We start from the raw sequence: 24,169 nt of genomic DNA on the forward strand, positions 1-24,169 counted from the left end.
TGAGATATTGAGATGTGTTTGGGAGGTTGCTTATGAGCTTGCCTTACCTCCTAGCTTAGCAAGAGTTCATCCGGTATTTCATGTTTCTATGATCCGGAGGTATCATGGTGATCCATCGCATGTGTTGGATTTCAGTTCTGTTCAGTTGGACAAGGATCTATCTTATGTTGAGGAGCCAGTGGCGATATTGGACAGGTAGGTTCGAAAACTAATGTCAAAGAACATTGCATCAGTGAAGGTTCAGTGGCGGGGTCAGCCGGTCGAGGAGGCGACCTGGGAGACCGAGCAGGATATGCGCAGCCGTTACACTCATCTTTTCACTACTTCAGGTATGTCTCAATGCTCATTCGAGGACGAACAAATGTTTAGTGTGGAAGGATGTAATGACCCGGCCGGTCGTTTGAAGAATTTATGCCCGATCCCCTATTAACTGCCTTCCCCCTATTTGTTTCTGCTATTGTGAGTTGCCGGGAGGAATTATTTCGAGTTTCGGAGAGTTTTGGGACACTTAGTCCATAAATGAGAGCTTAGGTTTTTGGAAATTTTACCATATTCGGAACAGTATGATGACGGCCATGGAATGGAATTCTGATGATTCCGTTAGCTCAGTTGGGTGATTTCGGGTTTAGGGGCGTGTTCGGATTGTGTTTTGGAGGTCCGTAGCTAATTTAGGCTTGAAATGCCGAAAGTTGAATTTTTGAAGTTTCCGGTTAGATAGTGAGATTTTGATACGAGGGTCAGAATGGAATTTCGGAAGTTGGAGTTGCTCTGTAGTGTTGAATGTGACGTGTGTGCAAAATTTCAGGTCATTCGAACGAAGTTTGGTAGACTTTTTGATCGAAAGTGTGATTTGAGAGTTTTTGAAATTCTTAGGCTTGAATCCGATGAAAAATTTGTATTTTGATGTTGTTTGAGCATTGCGAAGCTTGGAACAAGTTTGAATGATGTTATGGGATATGTTGGTATGTTTGATTGAGGTCCCGGGGGCCTCGGGTGTATTTCGGATGCTTAAACGGGCACTTTTGGTCTTAGGGAGTTTGCTGGTTTTTCTGGTGTTTTAGCAGTAGTGGTTTGTTCATTGCGATCACGTGAGTTCATCCGCAATTGCGTAGAGTAAGTTGAGGCCATACAGATTTTGTGAATCGCGATCGCAAAGGTAGGAGTGCCATCTCGTAGGGTGAGTAGCCTTGATCACTGTGTTCGCGTGGAGAGCTTTGCGTTCGCGTAGAAGGACTTGGAGTGGCAGTGAGGTGATGGAATTGCTCTATGCGATCGCATTGAGCTGGTCGTGATCGCGTTGAGGGAGGAGAGCCAGTGCTATGCGAACGCATGTGCTGGGTCGTGAGCGCACTGAAGAAATTTTATGAAAACATGTGCAGTATTTAAATAGTCCATCTGCGACCCTTCTTCAGTTTTCCACCATTTTTGAATGGGATTGAAGCTTTTGAGGGAGATTTTTGAGGAAACCAAAGGGGAATCACTTGGAGGTAGCATTTTTGACTTCATAACTCGTTTATATGTGATAAAAGGTCTAATTATTGGTGAAAAATTAGGGAAAATCAGTGCAAAATGGGTAATTAGGGCTTGAGATTAAGAGACCTTAAAATGGGTATTTGAGGGGCCAATTGAACACCGATTTCAGTGTTTTAATATGTATAGACTCGTGAGAGTGTGAGAATTCTGAAAATGTATATTTCCCTCCATTCCGAGGCATGGTCCTGAGGGACGTTTTGGTTATTATACCTAATTTTGAGTATTAGCTTAGAATTTATTTGTAAAATCAGTTACTTGAAGTGTTATTTACATTATGCAATTGAATTGAATAGATTTGGGCCATTTGGAGTCGAGTACTCGTGGCAAAGACATGGTTTCAGGTTGACTTTGAGCCGGTTCGAGGTAAGTGGCTTGCCTAACCTTGTGTGGGCGACATTCCCCTTAGGAAATGGTATTAGTGATAATTGAAATGCCTTGTACGTCAGGTGACGAGTGCGTACTTGTGCTAATTGTTGAAAATCTAGTTTTTCATTAAGTAATTACTAGTATGTTTTTTTTCTTGTTTATACTACTTGCAAATTTAAGCTTGTTGTTAGATTAGGAAAGCATGCCTAGTTGACTTAATTACCTTACATGCTCAAATTGTCTTATTTGGATTACGTGCAGTATGCTATCTTAGAAATACATGTTTTACCTTGATATGGAACTTGAATTGCATTGTGTATAAATCTTGTTGTTGCTGTGTGTTTACTTTGGGACTATGGGACTGTATCCCGGGAGATCTCCCTGTATGTTTACTTTGGGACTACGGAACGGTATTCCAGGAGATCCTACTGCACATTTACATTGGAACTATGGGACTGCACCCAGTAGATTCCCCCTGTACTGAGTATTTACATTTGGAACTACGGATCGGTATTCCAGGAGATCCCCTTACATTATGAATTGGACTATGGGACGGTATCCCAGGAGATCCACTGGATATTTATATTTGGGACTACAGGACGGTATCCTGGGAGATCGCCAGTTGTTATCTTTGTGCTGAGTTGTATTTCTTCCTGTGTTTACTTTGCCTCTGTAGTAGTTGTTGTTGTCCTTTATATCTTATGCTACTTTTACCGTTGTACTTACTTATACTGTTTTTGTTCTACACTGTTGCACCTTATATTTTATTTAACCTTAGTAGGGCCCTGACCTTCCTCGTCACTACCCGACCGAGGTTAGGATTGGAACTTACTGAGTAACATTATGGTGTACTCATGCCCTTTCTGCACATGTTTTTCATGTGCAGATCCAGGTACTTCCACTTAGACTTATCACGCTTGAGACGAGGCGCTTGTAGAGACTCATAGGTATATCTAACACATCCATAGACCGAAGAGTCCCTTTATACTCTCCCTTTTGTATTAGCCCTTATGTACTTTCGTTTCTTTGTTAGACATTCTAGAGTTAGATGCTTGTTGACATCCAAAGGCTTGTGATCATGAGATTCTAGGTTTCGGGAAATGTTATTAGCTTCGAGAGCTGTTATTGTGTATGACGAGCGGCATTTTAAACACTGTTTTATTTCACTATTTCGGTTTTTAAATTATTTCTTCCGCAATTTTTGTTTATATTCCGCATTGTTAGGCTTACCTAATCGTAGAGACTAGATGTCATCATTATGGTTCACGGAGGGAGAACCAGGATTGTGACACCTTTTATTTTATTTAACCTTAGTAGGGCCCTGACCTTTCTCGTCAATACCCGACCTAGGTTAGGCTTGACACTTAGTGAATACCGCTGTGGTGTACTCATGCCCTTTCTGCGTATGTTTTTCATGTGCAGATCCAGGTACTTTGACTCAGTCCTATCACCCTTGAGGTGAAACGACTTTCCTAGAGACTTCGAGATATATCTGCCACATCCGCAGACCAAGGAGTCCCTTTCTATTCTCTCTTTAAGTATTAACCCTTCTTTACTTACTATTGTTAGACATTCTAGAGTTAGAAACTTGTATACATTCAAAGGCTTGTGGTTTCATGAGATTTCGGGTTTTGGGAAATGTAGCTAGTTTTGAGAGTTGTATTGTATATGCCGAGCTGCATCATAAATACTATTTCATTCGGTTATTTTGGTTTTTAATTATTTCTTCCGCAAATTATTTATTTTTCGCATTTGTTAGACTTACCTAGTCGTAGAGACTAGGTGCCGTCACTACAGTTCACGGAGGGCGAACTTGGGTCGTGACAGCCAAACACTTAAAAGGTGATTGTGAAAATATTATAGCTAAATGCAAAACCAACCTAGAAATCAAGTTAAATTATCAATGGCTACAAGCATAGATACACGGAAAATTACACTCAAGTAACGATGCAATGTATTTTACGATTTTACAAATATGAGCGAGTTTATATTAATTAGCCTCTGTTAATAATTTTATATTAGCTTCTTCTGAAGACTAACAAGACTTCCTAATTAAATTATCCCTAAAACAATTAAGAGATTAAGCACACCCCAATATGGCTTCAAGTAGTTCAATCCTATCCCTAGGTAGAATCTATAAAGTGACAGTTAAAGTTTCAAGTTCTTGTTAATCAATCTTTCCCAACCGCAAATTATCTTTTTCAAAATTAATTCAAAGTAAATGGACAAGTCCTAGGATTAGCTAATCCCTTTGGAAACATTAAAGAACAAGAATAACTAAAGAAATAATAACTCACTTCATTATAAAAAAATATTCAACAAATAAGCACAACAAGATATTCAATCCACACTTAAAATATGAATATTCCCATAAAAAAAATTTAAGTATTGGAAAAGATATTACACACTTAGATATACAATACAAAACATGAAAATGAAGCAATGGACATAAATGGGTAAGAAATTCTCAACCAAAAGCTTCAAATCTTCAAGACCCAAGTGTGTGTACAAAAACCCTAGTTCCAAAACTTGTGTTCTCTTGTCAAGATGTGCCAAAGAGTGCGCAAAGATGCCTAAAATATTTTTCCAATAAGCTAGGTCGTGTATTAAAGGGTTTGGGGCCAAAAAGTGTGAAATTATAGAAGTACCCAGAACAGAAGCGCGATCTTCGCATTTGTGAAGCAATGTTCGCATCTGCGAACAATGACTTTCCTATTGACTATCACATTTGCGATAAAGACTTCGCATTTGTGAAGTTTGACTGTCTGGTTTGACTTCGCATTTGCAAAGTCCTTTTTTGCATTATGCGAAGTCCTTTTTTTCATTTGCAACCACAGCTTTCTTCACATTTCCCACATCTATGTCGCAATTGCGACATTTGAGGCCATTTTTCAGATTTTTTTCTTTTCAACTTCCTTTTGACTTGTTTTCACTTGGTTTCTTCATGATCACTTCTAAATTACATAGAACCTAAAATATAGAAGTAAACGACATTAAACACACAATTGTATCAATCAAAGATAGCATAAATCTAAGCTTAAATACGAGATAAGTTGGTAAACTACCAACTTATCAAACGCCCAAACTTATCAAGCAATGAAAGCGACAAAATCTCCTTCCAAGTATTTAACTCAATAATGCTTCAATATCATGCCAAGTCTAAAAGGTCTATTGTAAGCACAAACACATGACTTCGATTGGTACCAATAATTAATCCAAAGCATATGATTTGCAAAAAAACTTCTCATGAATTTTATTAATATTCAAGTGCGCAAATACTATGTTAATCAAAGTAGTTATCAAGTCATGACACTAAAGCTTCAAAATCTGCCTCTTTATCACAATTAACTTCCCTTGTTCATTCCTCCAAATTGAAAATGGAATTAAATTCACAAATCAAACCTCATGTGCCCGCTGTCATGACCCAAGTTCTCCCTCTGCGAACCGTCATGACGACACCTAATCTCTATGACTAGGTAAGCCTAACATTTGCGGAGAAATTAAACGAAAATATAAAAGCTAACAACTAACAGGTAAATTTAAATAAGAAATTTAGATGTCGCTCGGAATATACAATAATCAACACTCAAAATGTACATAACTCTCCTAAAAGTCGGAATATCGTAAGTCACAAACTACAGAAAATACAAGAAGTGTTTGACATGGGGAAGAATAGATAGGGAATCCGAGGTCTGCAAATGTGGCAAATATACCTTGAAATCTCTACAGCTGCCTCGCCTCATTAGTAATGCCGCTAATAAGCGGTACCTGGATCTGCACACGAAAAATATGTGCATGGAAGGGCATGAGTACGCCACAACGGTACCTAATAAGTTCCAAGCCTAACCTCGGTTGAGTAGTGACGAGATCAGGTCAAGGCCCTACTAGTATAAATATAATGAAATAAAACAAAATAAAATATTGTAGTAAAATAATTATGGTAACTAACAGGAATAGAATCATAGAAAGACGAAATCTTAGTACACAGATATAATAACAGGGGATTTCCCAAGATACCATCTCGTAGTCCCAAAGTAAATGTGCAGGCGGATCTACCATAATACCGTTCCGTAGTCCCAAAGTAAATATGCAGAACATGAGAATCTACCGGAATACCGTTCAGTAGTCCCAAAGTAAATATGCAGAAGAGGGGGATCTACCGGAATACTATTTCGTAGTCCCAAAGTAAATATGCAGAACAGAGAGATCTACCGAAATATCATTCCATAGCCCCAAAGTAAATATGCAGCTCAAACACGAAATAAAACAGTTATAGCAAGAAAACCTACACTTTCGACCAAGTGAAAGTCAAGGTAAAACAGGAATTTCACTAAACATGCTGCACAGAGTTCGGGCAAGCAATTAAGGCAAGTAGACATGCTATTCTAAGATAATAGGAACTACACATGCAGATATAACTCAAATAAGGAGAAGAACTGGTTATTAATCAGTGAAATTCGAGTTTTTATCACAATTAGTCCGTGTACGTACTAGTCACCTCACGTACATGATACTCACATATCAGAAACAGTACCAATCCTAAGGGGAGATCCCCCACATAAGATTAGGCAAGCCACTTACCTCGGACCAAGCTCAAATCAATTTGTAACAATGCTCTTTCCACTAATATCCATCTCCGAGTGGCCCAAATCTATCCAAAATCAATTAAATAACATAAATATAACTAGAAGAAACTAATCTAGCTAATGAAATAGAAGCTAACACGAGAAATTAGAAAAATCGCCCAAAAAGCCTCTCCGGGCCCACGTGTCAGAATTGGGTAAAAGTCACCAATTATGAACACCCATTCACGCACGAATTCACTCGTACCAAGATTATCCAAATCCGATGTCTAAATCTCAATCAAAACTCAGAAATTTGGTTGAAGAACTTTTCCCCCATTTTCCCAACTTCTCGCCCAAATTCTTTAATTAAATGAAGAAAACAACTATGGATTAATGAAATACAACCAAAAACGGGTTAGGAATTGTTACCCCAAAGCTTTCTCTGTAAATCACTCGAAGAATCACCAATTTCCGAGCTCTCAAGTACAAAAATGAAGAATGAATTCACACCCTCGATTTTTCCCTTTTTTCTGCCAGTTAAACCACACCTGCGGTCAATTATTTGCTTCTGCGGTACCGCATTTGCGGCTAAAACTCAGTACCTGTGGAATTTCAATATACTACCAGGTTCCCCACCTGCGCACATATATCCGCATATGCGGAAGCACTTATGTGCTCGATCATCCGCGTCTGCAGAAACTCGGCTTCCATCCCAAATCCGCTTCTTCGACCACCTCACCGCATTTGCGGATGCGCAGATGCGGCCCTCATCTCGCATCTGTGCTCACAGGATCATATAACCAAAAGCGCACCTGCGACCTTCTCCTCGCTTCTACGGGGCCGTACCTATGGACTTTCCACCCCAGTTGCGAAAACACCAGAAAACCAGCAACTTCAGAATAAGCACAAGTCCAATTTTCCATCCATTAAGCAACTGAAACTTACCTGAGACCCCCAGACCTCATCCAAGCATACCAACCAATCCTAAAACACCATATAAACTTAGTCGAGCCCTCAAACCACCTAAAAACACTAAAATCACGATCCATCCTCCGATTCAAACTTAAAGAACTTGAAACTTTCAAATTCGACAACCGATGTCAAAACCAATCAAACCACGTCCGATTGACCCCAAATTTTTCACATAAGTCATATTGAACATTACTAACCTACTCCAACTTCTGGAATCGGAATCTGGCCCCAATATGAAAAATTCATTACCAGTCTAAATCTTCAAAAATTTGACTTTTGTCGTTTCAAGCCTAAATGAGCTACGGACCTTCAAAATACAATCTGAACACGCCCCTAAGCCCAAAATCAGCCAACAACAGAATCGACAGAACTCCATTCCGTAGTCTTCTTCACATAGTTCGACTACGGGTCCAAATCCTAAAACTTAAGCCTTGATTTACGGACTAAGTGTCCCAAACACTTACAAAAATAAAAACGAACCTCCCGGCAAGTCACAATAGCAGAAATAGACATGGGAAAAGCAGTTAATAGGGGATCAGGGACACCCTCTCACTTAAGAGAGAATCCCACACTCATAAATTTCAATTCAAAACATAAATGTGATATCAAGTGAAAAGAATTAACTCTCTCTCACGAAGATGTTCAAATGCACACAAATAGTACCATAGGCTTGCCATTCATGTATTTCTCCACTAATATAGACAAACTTGGTTCAAAATCAATTAGGACTTAAAGGGTTATAGTTTATGTTTTTAAGGTAAGACACAATTTTGGTTAGAGTGACTCAAAACCTCCCTAAACACTACAATTTTTCAACAATCAAAGTGCACTTCCTTCAAGAACTTTTCCACCCTTTCTTCATTTTTTATTTCATCACCTAGTCTTCCCTTTATTCACAATTCTTTATTTCTTTCTCAAATATTACTCTTTTTTTGATATTACCTTTCACCTTTTAAGCAACTTCCATATCACAACTTTTCTAACCTTCGCCCCCAAATTTAGGCTTTTAGCCTAAGTTTATACTTTCAAAGTACTTAGGGAGGTAGGGTGCCAAAAGATAAATCAATAAAGAACAAAGCGTTAAAGCTTGTAATATGGTTTCCAAAGAAAAAGTTTAAAGTATCAAAAGGGGTTAACTAGGGAAAATATACAAGGGTAGGAAATTTAAGGTACAATAGCGGTCCAGGGAAGGCCTAACATCATTTTTCAACCCAAGTTAGTCTAGGATTTTGCCTTGAAGCACATTCCGGGACAGTTTTAAACAACAAATGATGTAAAACAACTCACAATAAATCTCACCATACACGAAACATGAAAACTCAAGTGGAATATAAATACATTATCCAATTGAAACCAATGAACTCAAAGAAGTCACATATTTCCTAAGAAACTATTTGGTGAATCAAAAAGCCAAAAATTAAGTCTAAAAGTCATGACAATGATCTTTACTTCAATTTTTTTTGTTTTTCAAAGATCAAGAATTCATATGCTGAGGTTTAAATCATGTTGGTACCAAGCAAGCCACAAATTGACCAATGGGCACAAACCCCAACTCATACCACTTATTCTTCCTAAATTAACAAAAAAATATATCGAATCTACAAGACTATTTTCCTTAAGAAAGTTGCCTAGCTATCCATCATCGGAAAAAGTCGACACAAAAATTTACCAAAATTACCCGGTTCAAAAAGAAAATTGGCATCCTTGAAAAAAGAACCGTGTTACAAAGAAAACGAATGATATCACCACCAAAATAAAACATACAATTTTAAAAACTAAAGAAGCTAATAAACATCAAGTCAATAAAATATACTATATATAAAAACAAAAATTCAAGAAGCTATTAAACATCAAGTCAATAAACATACTATATATAAAAAAAAATCAAGAAGCTAGTAAACATACTAATACAGCACATCACATGAAAATAAAATATCAATCTACCATATCCACAGTTATATAAGAATATCAACAGTTATACAAGAAGCCACCCCCCAACTATAGATGTTGCGATGTCCCCAGCAACTAAACAAAATAGAGTAAAACGGTGGAAAGTGCTCCCTGAATACTGCGTCAAGTGCTCTTTGCACTGTCGGAATTAGTCTCATCCTCCTCCTCTTCTTACTCCTCCGACCAATGAACCGGAGCATCATCATCATCTTCCGGCTTGGTCGATGGCACTAGCTCTTGAGGCTTTTAAACTTTCCACAGCCATTTCACACCCTTCCACATGCGGGTGAAGAATTTATATCTCTTCCTCTCCTTTTTTTTCATCCTGGTGTGTGCCTTTGCCAAATTGTCATGAGAAGTACACAAAGTATCGTGCGTCGTGGCCAAATCAGTATATGCCTTATCTTGTTGCTTAAAGTGATTCCCCTGCTTCTTCAGGTCATCAAGATACTTTTGAAATTCTTTATTTGAAATTCATACAGAGGGTCCTTCAGATGTTTCCCCAGATCCATGTGGAAGGCTAGCTACTAGGTCACGAATCAGCCGCATTTCCTCGGAAAGCATAACAAATGGTCCTCCTGCAGAAAATGATGGTTGGCTACCCTAGTCGGTTTGAGAAGAAGATCCCAACTTTCTCTTTTTTCTTTTGACGGCGCCGCCCTCTCCTCTTTTCTTCAATGGATTGATAGGCTTCCCCGGATCTATCCAATTGTCTCCTTGAACTTCCTCAACCCGAGCAAGTTGGAACAACTCAGTGATAAGAAATGGGAACATCAGTGATTGACCATTCTGAATCTGATACTCCATCAGTTCATTGATGAAAATCTCACTAACATTGAGCCGAATACCATCAAGAATAGAGGCTATAATTTGAGCTCCTGTTATTGGTACATTCCATATATTCCCCGCAGGGGAGATGCGACTGCATTGATGGCCATCCATATATTTGCTTTGGCAGTGAATTCTTTGGACATGATCCCTCTCTTTTCAACTGCCTATGGAACATCCACAATCGTCCACAATTTGGAGACCAACCACTCGCTTGAGGCACAATCTTTACGGAATGGGGCCATGTCGTGGTCGTGTAGGTGATAGATTTGGTTCACAGCTTCAGATCCGAAATGCACCATTTTGCCGCAAATCCTCATTTGTGGCTTCTTTAACCTAATGGCTGGAAGATTTGCATAGAATTCCCTCACCCATTGCTCATTGTTTCTGCACGGCTGAGGGGTAAAATCGATCCATCCCATGTCTACAAGCCTCTGATGGAACTCGGGAAGACGTTCCAAGACCTTATCTAGCAATATACCCTTTTTGCAAGAAACTTCTTCGGAATCAACTCATTATAGTACCATTCCTGGCATTCCAATGACAAGAACCGGTGTTGGTCATAGTTCTCCTCTACTTCCAAAGGATTGTCATGTGCTGGTTCAACGGAGTGAGAGCTCATTTTTAGCTTACGGTACCTGTAAAGAAAGTATTGGAATGAAAAGATGGTATGACTATGAAATATATTGCAAAATGAGTCAAATATGCCAAAGAAATGATTGGACAGTAGAAACCCAGCCTTAGAAAAAAATTCAGGATTTTCAGTTCAGCAGATGCCTACTCTCTGATGTCGCAATTGCAACATTTCCTTGCAATTACGAAGGCAAAAAACTTTTCCAGTGTTCGCAAATACGAGCTCATCTTTGCAAATGCAAAGGTTTCCAGGCCTGACAGTTTTCGCAATTGCGACCACCTCTTCGCAAATGCGAAGAGGCCATTGCAACTGCGATCTCGCCGTCCCATGCCAAGCTTCTCTCAAAGAACAGTCCCAAACCTCAAAAAATTTCGAACAAAAACACACTTTTAGATAACACAATTAGTTTTTAGGCACATAAACATGCAATAAACTTCATACAAAACCATGAGTTGAAGAAATTTCAATGATTCGGCCAAGAATCTCATTCAAACTTTTCATCGATCACATAGGAAGCACACAAAATTATTTGTATTTGAACAAAGCCATGGGTACTCAGACTTCCCCATTTTTCAAGCAATGAAATAAGGTCACACTCTCAATCAACCTCACCCAAAAACCAGAACAAGATTTAAAATATTTTTCAACAATTTTGCACATAAGAGAAGAGCCCATTTGAACCCTAACTGTTGGGAGATAAAGGAGGGAAGAAAAAGAAGAAGAGTGCAAAGATTAAGCTCTCATGCCTGGATGCTTGCAATTAGGAGTGAAAATAGTGGATCTTGAGAATTAGGAGAGTGAGGAAGATGAAGGTTTGAGAGCCCCATTTTTTTTAACTTTTGTTCAAAATGAAACACGGTTGCCCGTTTAAGACCCCTAATGTCGCATTTGCGACCCATTCTTCGCAATTGCGAATTTTAAAAATCTAACAGAGGTCGCAAATGCGACCCTTTCTTCGATTTTGTGATATGGCCATGTTCGCAAATGCAAACATAGGTTCGTAAATGTGAACACTGAGCTTCTGCAATTTCTAGTAGATAATGGGTTTTGGCTCGCTGGTAACTCAAACCTGCTCAAATCAACTCCAAAAATTCTACAACTTAGCAAATTAGTCAAAAATAATATACTAAGCTATTCTAAAAAAGAAAATTTCAAAAATGACTAAAAAGTTTTGAAAATGATTGGTTGCCTCCCACCAAGCGCCGCATTTATCGTCATGACATGATGTGAATCAAATTTACCACTTTTCTCGCCACTTTGATGATACGAATTGGGCACCTAACTTGGAATCAAGCTTGTGACCACGAGCAATAGGAGGGGGGGAGGTGGTAAGTAGATGATTAAATAAAGCATCAGTTTCTTCATTTTGCATTTTGCATGATATGGCACATGTTTTTCTTCTGTGCACTTCCATACGGATTCGCATGGATCAATTCCCATATCACCATGCAATTCCAAAGTTGAAAAATGCTTGGAGTGCAGCCTCAAACCTTCAAATTGCAATTCTTCCCCGATTTTGAGATTCTCTTTTTCTCCCGGACTAGAGTCAATCTTCACCATATTTTCAAGTTAATCTTAACTATATTTTCAATTCAATCTCAACCATATTTTTAATTACACCGGTTGACTCTAATTTCATATTTTTAATGGCATCACCAACAAGCATGGAGTCGGTTGGCGGACGTTCAATTCTTGATTCCTCAAAATAAAGCTCACTTTCTTCCTCGAAATCAGACTCTTCTTGGCCTCTTTCCACATTCCCAAGTTGGTGGGAATAGTGAGCCTCAACCAATAGTTTCATGTGATCTTCCAAATTGCGGATATTCTCATCATTTTCTATCAAGTCTTGCTTCAAGTCCTCGAGTGAAAAGTCGTGCTTCTCCTCATTTCAAGAATAGCCTCCAACATGAGCATCATCTTCTCATTTTGAGCATTTGAGAGTTCTTCTTAGTTTTGATCAAGTGTCAAAGAAGGATTTAAACTTCAACCTCTAAAGAAGGTTCTTGGCTATCATTCACTTTCGAGGCTTTTTTGACCTCTAAAGTTTCAAGCATTTCTCCCATTTGTAAGTTTAGCCTTTCAAGCGCCAAATCATTTTGGAGACTATTTTCGATAATCTCCTCCAAAGTATTTTGCTCTTTGTTTCCTCCTTCAAGTAGCATTCCAACATGAGCTTGAACTCTCCATTTTGACCATGCTTAATTTCTTCCACTTCTATATCCCTATAATTTTCATCACAAAAAGTAGAATCATCATAGAGAGGGATGGGGGAAGGGAAGGACAAATAAGCACAATAATCCTAATAACCACACTTTTCACAAATACTCCACTCGTTGGTTTGAGATTGTGCACAATCTGCCCATGGGAGAATTTAAATAATTTTTCCACGAGTGTGGTCCTCCACAATAAGGACAAGGATCATTAAAGTATGAACAACTACCATCCAATCAATATTTATTATATGATGCACTTTTTAAAAACCAAGAAAATAAAAAAAACAAGAAAAATAAACCAAGACAAGAAAAATAATTACACAAATATTCAAAAGTTTGGACCAAAGCACTTACGCTTACTTCTCAAACAACCTAAATATGCCAAATTGTTCCCCGGAAACGATACCAATTTTGATGACATCCAAATCCACTACTAAAAAGTAAATGGACACGGTCACATGCAAAATAATTTACCCAACTATGAGTCGGAGTAGAATCCCACAGAGAACAATATGTAGGCGATTAGACCCGTGTAAGAGAATTATCACTTATTATGCTAAGTCAAACACATAAAAGGTAATTGTGAAAATATTATATCTAAATGAGAAAATATAACAGAGCAAATAAAATGATCAATTGCTACAAGCATGGATACACGGGGAATTACACTCATGTAACGATCCAATGTATTTCACGATTTTACAAATATGAGCGAGTTTATGTTAATTAGTCTTGGGTAATAATTTTATATTAGCTTCTTCCGAAGACTAACAAGATTTTATAATTGAATTACCCCTAAAACAATTAAGATATTAAGCACACCCGAATATGGGTACAAGTAGTTCAATCCTGTCCCTAGGTAGAATCTATAAGGTGAGGGTTAAAGCCTCAAGTTCTTGTTAATTAATATTTCCCAACCCCAAATTATCTTTTCCAAAATTAATTCGAAGTAAATGGGCAAATCCTAGGGTTATATAATCCCATTGGAAACAATAAGGAACAAGAATAATTAAAGAAATAATAACTCCTTTCATTATAAATAAAAATTGTTCAATACATAAGCACAACAAGATTTCTAATCCACACTTTAAATATGAATATTCCCACAAACAAGATTCAAGTGTTGGAAAAAATACTACACACTTAGATATGCAATAAAAAATAAAGAAATAAAGAAATGAACATAAATGGGTAAGAAATCCTCAACCAAAACCTTCAAATCTTCATGACTCAAGTGTATGTGCAAGAACCCTAGCTCCAAAACTTGTGTTCTCTTGTCAAGATGTGTCACAGACTGCCCAAAGATGCCAAAGATATTTTTCCAATAAGCTAGGTCATGTATTAAAGAGTTTGGGTCAAAGAAGTGTGCAATTACAGAAGTACCCAGAACTGAAGCGCGATCTTCGCATTTGCGAAGCAGTGTTTGCATTTGCGAACAATGACTTTCCTGTTGACTATCGCATTTGCGAAGTTTGACTGTCTGGTTTGACTTCGCATTTGCGAAGTCCCTTTTCCCATTTGCAGCCATTGCTTTCTTCGCATATCTCACATCCATGTTGCAGTTGCGACATTTGAGGCCATTTTCCAGACTTTCTTCTTTTCAACTTCTTTTTGACTTATTTTCAGTTGGTTTCTTCATGATCACTTCCAAATCACATATAACGTATAATATAGAAGTAAACGATATTAAACACACAATTTTATCAATCAAACATAGCATAAATCTAAGCTTAAAGATGAGATAAGTTAGTAAAATACCAACTTATCAGTCTTCTAGGCTGAAATGGAAAGAATACAATCAACACAAGGAAGTGAAGATGACAGTCAATCAGTTAACACTTTTGCATCAGTGATTGGACCTGAGCACCTAGGTCGCCTAAGATTGTATGGAAGTGAGGTTACCAAAATGGCCTTAAAAAGAAAATTCGGAGATTTTGAACCATCTTTAAGTTCTACTGATGAGATTATGCAACAAAAATTGGAGGAAATGGAAGAAGGGATGCAACAAAGAATGCATGAAAAGTTCAACGCACAAAAAGATGCTATGGAACTAGAAGTTGCAGTTAATGTCATTTCACAACTTAAGCGTCTGAATCCCGGATTATGGGTTGATCCTAACATGCTAGATTTCAATGCTCGTTCACCTGGAGAAGCTTCCTATGCACAACAAGCTACTATGCAACTAATCAATCGTCTATCTACTGGGAGTAACAATCAAGGTCAGTACATACTCCTCCTCCTCCTCCTCCTCCTCCTCCTCCTCCTCCTCCTCCTCCTCCTCCTCCTCCTTCTTCTTCTTCTTCTTCTTCTCTCTTTGATCTATTCTATTATTTTAGAGGGAAGTTGGTAAGATGGCTAAGTCTGATTAGTCTAGTTATTTTTTAACTTCGCCTCCGACCCTTTGTCGTTATGTAATTCTGTGGTTGCCTTGACGATTTTTTGTTGTTTTATAGTTTTTTGTTTGTTGTTTTGGATATTATAATCTTACTGGATGAAAAGTTGAAAACTGCAGTAGGGTCCAGCACTCCAGCGTCTTGAATATCTTAAAAATGTTGCATTGATTATTTGGAGTTGGGGCTTGTAAAGAATTGATTAGTAGGAGATTGGAGTACTATAATTTTGAGATTGTTGTTAGGTAATTCTTTGCTGTTGTATGTAGAGCAATTGTTATCAGCCTGGTTGAAGAAGATAATTTTAACCTGTTTGTACCAGTACCCCATTAAGTTGCAAAAGAGAGTTTTGAGTACTGGTGGGGTTTGTGAAGGTACACTCCAGGTTTATGTAAACTGACAAAGACAGAGTGGAATAGGGGAAATTTGTATTACACATTTGCTCTGTTTGTACACCTTTTAATGTTCTGCAGTAGAAGTAATATGTTTGGGTTTATAAGTTGTATGTTTGACATGATTTTGTAAATTGGTGTGCTCACGTGAATGCAATTTCTAAAAGATTGGCTGATATGAGCTATGTTGCAATATTTTTCAAAGTCAATATTGCAAAATTTTTATTTCGATATGTATTTTGCTTGACTGTTTTTGCTATGCTTCAATGTATCAACTTCATATTGTTACTTGCAAAAAAAAAATTAAAAGTTGAAAACTGTTAGATTGGTTGGATAGCGAAACTGTTAGATTGTTCATTTGCTTATGTTTTATGTTTGAGTTGGTTCAAAAAGAAAAAAAAGTAGACAACTCTCAATTTGCCTGAATGCATATGCTTATAAGTTTAGTTTTGATGATTTAGATTTGTTACAAAACTTTGGCTTCTTCATTTGTGTGAACTTGTTTCTTTCTCTTGGAAACTTTGTACTTTATGCATTGTTCATGGACTATACCCATTCTTATAATGGTAAAGCAACCCTTGAAGGGTAATGACTTTATTTATCCTTTTTTGTAGGTGGAGCAACTGAAGAAATGAAAGATAGAGATAGTGAAGATCTAGACCTTACGTAAAAAGAACTTTAAATTATTCTCGATATTCTAGGAGTCTTTCGTTATCATCATTTGAAACTTTAACTTTTGAAGTGTTGAACTGTAAAACTTATGTGATTGGGTTAAAATATTTTGCTGTTATAGTTATTATTAGCTTATTGGACAGTATCGATTATGAAGTGTTTTATCTTTTTATATATATAATTTTCAGGTTATTACAAATATTTACATATGTAAATATTATTTACAATCAGGGCAATAATGTCAATTAAATTATTACAATAGCCTAATAGAATCATTGCAATAAGCACAAATGCTATTGCCATAGACAATCTAAATTGTTCCAATAGGTCTTGCAAATCGTTCCAAAAAGTGCAATAAACCGATGCAATTAGCAATCCAAACCGATGCAATAGAAATAAAACCATTACAGTAGCATAACAAAACCATTAGAATATCTCTAAATAAACGTTGCAATAACTTACATAACCGTTGCAATAAATTCTATGGTAATGGTTTCCAACCGTTGTAGCAAATAATATGGTAACAGTTTACAACCGTTGCATTAAACTTTATGGTAACAGTTTTAAACCGTTGCAGTTGAAATGCATACTCGTTGCTTCAGACAGAGGGAAAACCGTTGCGATAGTTGGCCATATAGCAACGGTGTTGTCAACCGTCGCAAGAACTATTGCTCTAGATCTATTAGCACGTGAGCGGATGAAACGGTCGCTAAACCGTTCTAATACATCTATGACAACAGTTTACCTATCATTTGTAACGGTTTTCCCGCGATTTCCATAAGCCTATTTTCCAGTAGTGATAGAACGATGTAGACCCAATTTTAGAAATTGCATGACCATCTGAATTACTACACTCATTCGAAGATCTTGGATTTCATACCATCTGAAACTTGGTTCCCTTAGTTTTCAATTTGGCTGAGGGTGGGGGAACGGCTTAGATGAGAGAGAGAGAGGGTAGAGAAGAAGTGAAAAGGTAAAAATGACAATGGTTGAATATGTTTCGGGGTGGTAGTAAGACTGTGCGAGTGAATTTTTTTCCCCATATATATATACACACACAAATGCTATTACTCATGGTGTATTTTCACTCATGAAATACCAATGGAATGTCGATTCTTTTGAATAGAATCACGCAAATCATTTTAGTTATAAACATACTTATAATTATTTATCATTTAGTAATGATAAAGTGGATACATAGATAATCAAGCAAAGCAGCAGATTGCTTAGTACATTACTTATTTAGGTAGTAGTTCTTTATGCTACATATATAGCCAAAGCGACTACCAAAACACACACATACTTTCACCATACAGGATAGCATCAAATTTATCGTAAATTTATTCCTCCAAATCCTTAAGAGCCCAGTTGAACTTCTGGCTCTGGCTGTACTGACTAGGGTGGCTGCCACCATAACCATGGCCATGATAATTGGTCAACCCCATGCCCATGGCTGGCGACATATGGGTAGATTGTTGCATTCCACTGCCATAGCCACCATCACTATGGACCATATTGGTGCTGCTTGAAAAGTTGGCGGAGTGATGGGGCATATGCGCCCCATGATGTCCATGACTACCATACTGTCCGCCATGGCCATGGCCATGACCGCCATAGGGTCCGCCATGGTGTTGGCCACCATGACCCATCATCATGTGATTGTGAGTGGACTGATCATATGGCAAGGTCGAATAGCCCGAAGGCCTTGTCATTTGCATAGAGCCGCCATGGCTGCTGTCGGAATAGTAGTTTTGTTCGTGAGCGTAGGATTGGTGCTTGTTCAACCCAAGTTGAGTTTGGAGAACCATCTTGAATATTGATGCTACTCCTAAAGATGTGAAGTTTTGAGTTTTTGCTTGGTGAGAATGTGATCTTGACTGAGCTATATTTATAGAATGTGAAGTTTTGACTGAGCTATATTTATAGAGTTCTAGGCATATCACGACTAGAGGAATGTATATTATATGGAGCAGTAGACTAGAGGATTCTAATAAGATAAGGAACGCATCTCATTCCCATTTCTGATATAGAAGTTATAAAATGGAGTATATTTTAGTGTCGTGGTCTTTTCTTCTTATGCATTAAAACAAGCACCAAACTTTATTCCCCAATACCAACTTGACATGCATGGAATCCCACTTTGCTACGTATTCATCATTCGTAAACCCCAAGAGTCAGGAATAGCAAAATACTTTGAGTGGTGCATTTTAATATTCGTTACGAAGTGAAGCAAAATCAGTACGCCTAATGGAGGACTTTCCAATCTTACTATTAATTAATGTGATTTGACTTGGTGGCATCAAGATGATGGAGTTGATTTCTCAGAAGGTTACTGAACTAATGAAAATCAGTTAGGAAAGTCGTTTTACTTTGTTTTGTAACTAAAATGTCACTCAATATTTTCTTTCTAACTGAAAAGTCATTCTATGATTTTTGTATCGATCCGGACGGTCATTTTAAGTATTTTAGCCTCGATCCCCTATTTATTTCCTCCTCTATGCTTTATATGGTTATGTGACCTACTGAGGATATTTGGTTTTGGTTCGGGTGAGTTTCGGAGTGAAATGGGACACATAGTTCCTAAGTTGGAGGTTTAAGTTGTAAAAGCTGACCGTAGTTTAACTTTTCTGTAGATGACTCCGGAATGGACTTTTGGCGGTCCCAATAACTCCATATGGTGATTTTAGACTTAGAAGCGTGTCTGGTTGTTGATTTGGAGGTCCGTAGGTCGTTTCGGCGTAAATTGGTGAAAGTTAGAAAGTTGAAGGTTTGGAAGGTTGGAAAGTTTGACCAAGAGTTGTCTCTATTGATATCGGGGTCGGATTTTGATTTCGGAAGTTGGAATAGGTCCGTCATGTCATTTATGACATGTGTGTAAAATTTAAAGTCAATTGGAGTTGTTTTGGTATGAATCGACATTAGTTTTGAAATTCGGAAGTTCATAAGTTCATTAGGCTTGAATCGATGCGCGATTCGTGGTTCTAGTATTGTTTGATGTGATTTGACGCTTTGAGCATGTTAGTACGATGTTTTAGGACTTATTGGTATGTTTGGTTGAGGTCCCGGGGGTCTCGGGTGTGATTCGAACTGTGTTTGGCGCATTTTGGAACTTGTTAAGTTACAGATTTTCTCGTATCTGGTGTCCTTATACGCGTTCGCGAGAGAGGTCTCGCGTTCGCGAAGAGTACCTTGAGGCAGGTGAAGTTTGTTTTTCGCATTCGCGAAGAAGAGAGGCAGGCTGGGGGAACCTCACTCGTTTGGTCTACGCGTTTGCGAAGCTTGGGATCGTTCGATCATCGCATTCGCGAGTGTGTTCTCTCTTTGGTGTAAGAGGAATTTGGGAAGCAACATTTTTGTGCTTTGCGAACACGAGGCACCTTCCGCGTTCTGAAAGATGAAATCACTAGGCAGTAGAATATAACTTCAAAAACAAGGGTTCATCTCATTTTTTCCATATTTTGGACCTAGAGAGATTGGTGTCAGGCGATTTTTCGAGGGTTCTTCAAGGAGATTATTGGGGTAAGTGATTCTAACCCGGATTGGTCTATATTTCATGAATCTATTACTATTCTCATCATCTAATTAGGCACTTGAGTTGGAAATTAGGGAAAAAATGGTAAAAACATCCTAGACTAAATTTTTGAGTTTTGAAAGGCGATTTGAGATCGAATTTGAGTAATCATTATATGGTTGGACACGTTATCGAATGGATGTTCGGATCTTATAATTTTGGTCGGGTTCCAAGATTCGGGTCGGGTTTGACTTTTTATTTCTTTGCAAAGATCATAATTTCATTATTCAAAATTTCCTATATTTTATATTTATGGTACGAAGTTGTTTTGGCTAGATTCGAGCTGTTCGGAGTTGGAATCGAGGAAAAGTCCTACTAGTGGATTGTGTTAGCATGTTTTGAGATAAGTGTCTTGCCTAAATTTGTGTGGGAAAAATACCTCTTAGGATTTGGTGTTGTTGATAATAATTGTAATGTGTGAAAGCTGTGTACGCAAGGCGACGAGTGTGTACACGCGCTAAATGTTAAAATTTATCGGTTTTAGCTATGTAGATTCTTTTCATGCCTTAATTGAGTAATCTTAATATGTTATCTTCATCATCATTAGTCTATTTCACATGCTCTATTTATCTTGGATTTTATTTGTTACTTGCACTACATGTTTAGTCTAAGTTCTTATTTTCCTTTATTCCATATTCATTATTTAACCGTTGAATTCTTACTTGAAGTTGTTTTTATCTTGTTGTTGAAATTATTATTGAGTTATAAAGACCGTTATTCACATTGAGGCAAAGTGTTAAGTTGTTAAATACTATTCTGTTGAGTTATTCATTTCCGGTTGTTATTGTTGAGACTCTTGTGCATATTGTGGTTGAGCCATGGGCTCTTTATTGTGAAAATACTGTTGTTGTTGGTTTCTTGGCAAGTTGTGGTATTGGAAACTTGAGGTGTGATTTGTGATACATTATGATATTGATACGCATGCGGTGATATAAGGTTTTGGGGTTGAAACGCATGCGATAAGATAAGATGGGCTTGATACGCGTAGCTAGTAGGAGAACTATTGGAAGACATGCGGTGTGATAAGGTGGGCTAAAATGGGGGATGCTATTTCGGAAAAATAATTTTCGAAACTAAATGTAAGACTCCTGCGGTGATATAAGGAAAGATTGTGAATTGATGTATGATTTGAGACTACGAGGCGGTACCTCGATAGTGACTCTTGTTGATACGCTCTATTTCTACACTTATGTTTTGTTGTTTTGTTCCGTGTCATTTCATTGTTTTCTTCTGTGATGCATTATTAGCCTTAGTTTAGTGTAGCTATTAACGGTATTTTCCCTTCATTGTCTCATTTCTATTGTTATCATCCTTTCACTGTTATACACTCGTTCAGTTTCTTATTTATTCCAGTAGGACCTTGACTTGACCTCGTCACTACTCTACCGAGGTTAGGCTTGGCACTTACTGGGTATCATTGTAGTGTATTCATGCTATGCTTCTACACATCTCTCGTGCAGATCTAGGTACCTCCTACCAGTCCAAGCATCAGTGAATTGAGTTCGAACTTGGAGACTTCAAGATATACCTGCCGACGGCTGCAGGCCTCGAAGTCACCATCTATCTATTTCTATTTCTCCTCCTTTTATTAGATACAGTTGTACAGGGATGACTATGATACCATTATAGATTTTGTGTCTCAATATCACCAGGTTTTGGGAAAATTGTATATGTTGCGCATCGAAGTTTATTTTATATAGGTGTTGAGTATTTATGAGTTTATTTGCTATTTTAGTTATATTCCGCATGATTGTTAGGATTATCTAGTCTATGATTGTTAGGATTATCTAGTCTTAGAGACTAAGTGCCATCACGGCATCCTACAGAGGGAAATTGGGGTCGTGACACTTTTAGGGGATATTTGGTATTTGTTTTACACAACTATTTAAAAAATTAAAGGCACCCACTAAAACCATTTACTTACCCGCTCCATGACCCACCAGCTAGACCTTTCATTTCTTTTTTTAAAAAAACTTAATAGAAATCAAACTTCAGAAAACAAATAACCGAATGAAGATAGTAGAAATATTCCTTTAACATATGTCAATTGGACACTATATATATATTTCACATAACTATACTATTGTTTACACTAAAAATTGGATAATAATTAAACTTATAATGTGGTTTTAAGGATATGTGATTTCACCTAATACCAATTGATCAGTGTAAAGATAAGTGTAACAAATTGACAAAAATATAAAGCAAAACAGCGTTTGGACAGAGCCCTCGAGCTCGGATACCCTCGAGCTAGTTATGCAAGAATAGTTAAAGACACAACAAGCTGATGAACAAGAATGTAAGCTGAGAAATATTATATTGCTTTGAAATTCATGAATGTAAGGTGCCCTAATTATGGTATAACTCTAATTACATAAGTAAATCCCATGATTAGTCTAAACAACCGCCCTTAATTTGATCTGTTTAGGGATTTCCGCCGTGATCTTCGACCAGTTAAGGATATCTCGCCTTTTCATTATTGTGCTCCGTTCGAAGTCTTTCATACACGGTCTCGATCGCTGTTAGCCTCAATCTCAACGAGCACCTCGAGTCTCGAGCTTGATACCTTATCTTCGTGCTCTGACTCGATCCATTGCGAGACTAATCCTCAACGTGATTCCACGATCTTTGATTAAATGGAAAAATCGGACAAGTCCAATTTTAACTGTATAGAGATAGTCCCCCCGTTGCTTGGAGTGTAACGAGAAGAAACGAACTGAGCCTTCGATTTTATACTTCGACTAGTTATGATGTCACCCTTGTGACGTAAGCGACATAAGTGATCTAAGTGTCGCGTCGGTACGATACCCAAGATCATTAATGAGCGTCAGTTGTTGGTCGGCCACTAGTACCTGTGAACCATCGCCGTGAATCCTTAAATAGGTCAAGTCTTTCTTAGTTTTTACTTTGAATCTTCCGTTACTTTGCATCTTCCTTTACTTTGAATCTTCTTGTACTTTAAATAGGTCAAGTCATTAAACTTTACTTTGAATCTTCCTTGCACTAATCTTCAAAATCCTTTTGAGTTTTTGAAGTCTTTCTACAAATCTCCAAAGTTTTTCACTTCTTAACAAGTCTCTCCGTCCTTGCACAGTCACCAAATGCTTTTCAAAACTACGAATCTCGTCTTTTATTTCCCTGAATTCATATAAAGATGGCAAAAACATCAAAAACCATTCCTCAAAAAGATAAATCTTCTTCATCACGGCCAGCCGGCGACAAGACGTCGATAGAGTCACTCATTGAGGAGTGTGTTCCCGAGGTGTGTGATCTTACTTCTGATTTCAAGGTTGAGAAACCCTCGTCGATCTCTGGCCAATGTGAGCCAATGTCGATATATATATATGCTCGATAACCGAGGGTGACCTTAAGCAGGTGAAGAAAGATTGCATTTGGGAAGGCAAAAAGGTGGTAATTCCAAACCCCAAAGAAGACATCACCACTTACGTGAAAGGGTTCTTAAGTGTTTACACTAACCGCTTTACGGTGGGTCCCCGTTATCCTCGATTCGTTGCTAATACCAAATAACCCTAGGACAGATCCATCCTTATTTCTAGCGTATTGTCATTTTGCTTAGATTCGTCGTGAGAAAAGTTGAGGGCATGCCTTTTACCCTCGACCATCTCATTAGAATGTATAACCCCCGTCTCTATCGAGGAAAATTAATAAGGCTTCAACGTCGGTTCACCAAGGTACTGTTCTCTAGCATAGATAAGGACAATGGCCGAGGATGTATGGGCCAATTTGTCCGAGTGAGGACTTCCAACATTATTCCGGTTGAGAAGATTCCATTCCCCGAAGAGTGGAACATGAAGCGTAAGTACAAACCCCGCTCTTGGCCTCCATTTACTGTTTTGTTCTTTTTGTTTTTTCTCATCGATGTTCCTTCCAATGACACAACGTTCTCTTGGGTGCCTGGTGCAATTCCGAACCTTGAGGGCTGGGTTCAGAAACTGGCATCGACTTCTTCATATGCTGAGCGCTCATGGCGTGACTTGGCAAATGGACGATGGGAGGCCAAAAATCATGGTAAGTTTCTTTTCATGTGTTTGACGCTCTTTTTTGGAAGGTCTCATTTTTTAT

General features: G+C 37.9%; 1 protein-coding gene across 1 annotated transcript; it reads right to left on the reverse strand.

Moving 5' to 3' along the window:
• Positions 1 to 17,655: 17,655 nt before the first annotated feature.
• Positions 17,656 to 18,446, reverse strand: LOC104214290 (uncharacterized). Its single transcript, XM_009763941.2, has one exon. The coding sequence runs from the start codon at positions 18,321 to 18,323 to the stop codon at positions 17,856 to 17,858; it is 468 nt and encodes a 155-aa protein (XP_009762243.1). The 5' UTR covers positions 18,324 to 18,446; the 3' UTR covers positions 17,656 to 17,855.
• Between the last annotated feature and the right edge of the window lie 5,723 nt (positions 18,447 to 24,169).

The sequence above is a fragment of the Nicotiana sylvestris genome, chromosome 10, assembly GCF_000393655.2.
Source record: "Nicotiana sylvestris chromosome 10, ASM39365v2, whole genome shotgun sequence".
In the NCBI taxonomy this organism is placed as follows: Eukaryota; Viridiplantae; Streptophyta; class Magnoliopsida; order Solanales; family Solanaceae; genus Nicotiana; species Nicotiana sylvestris.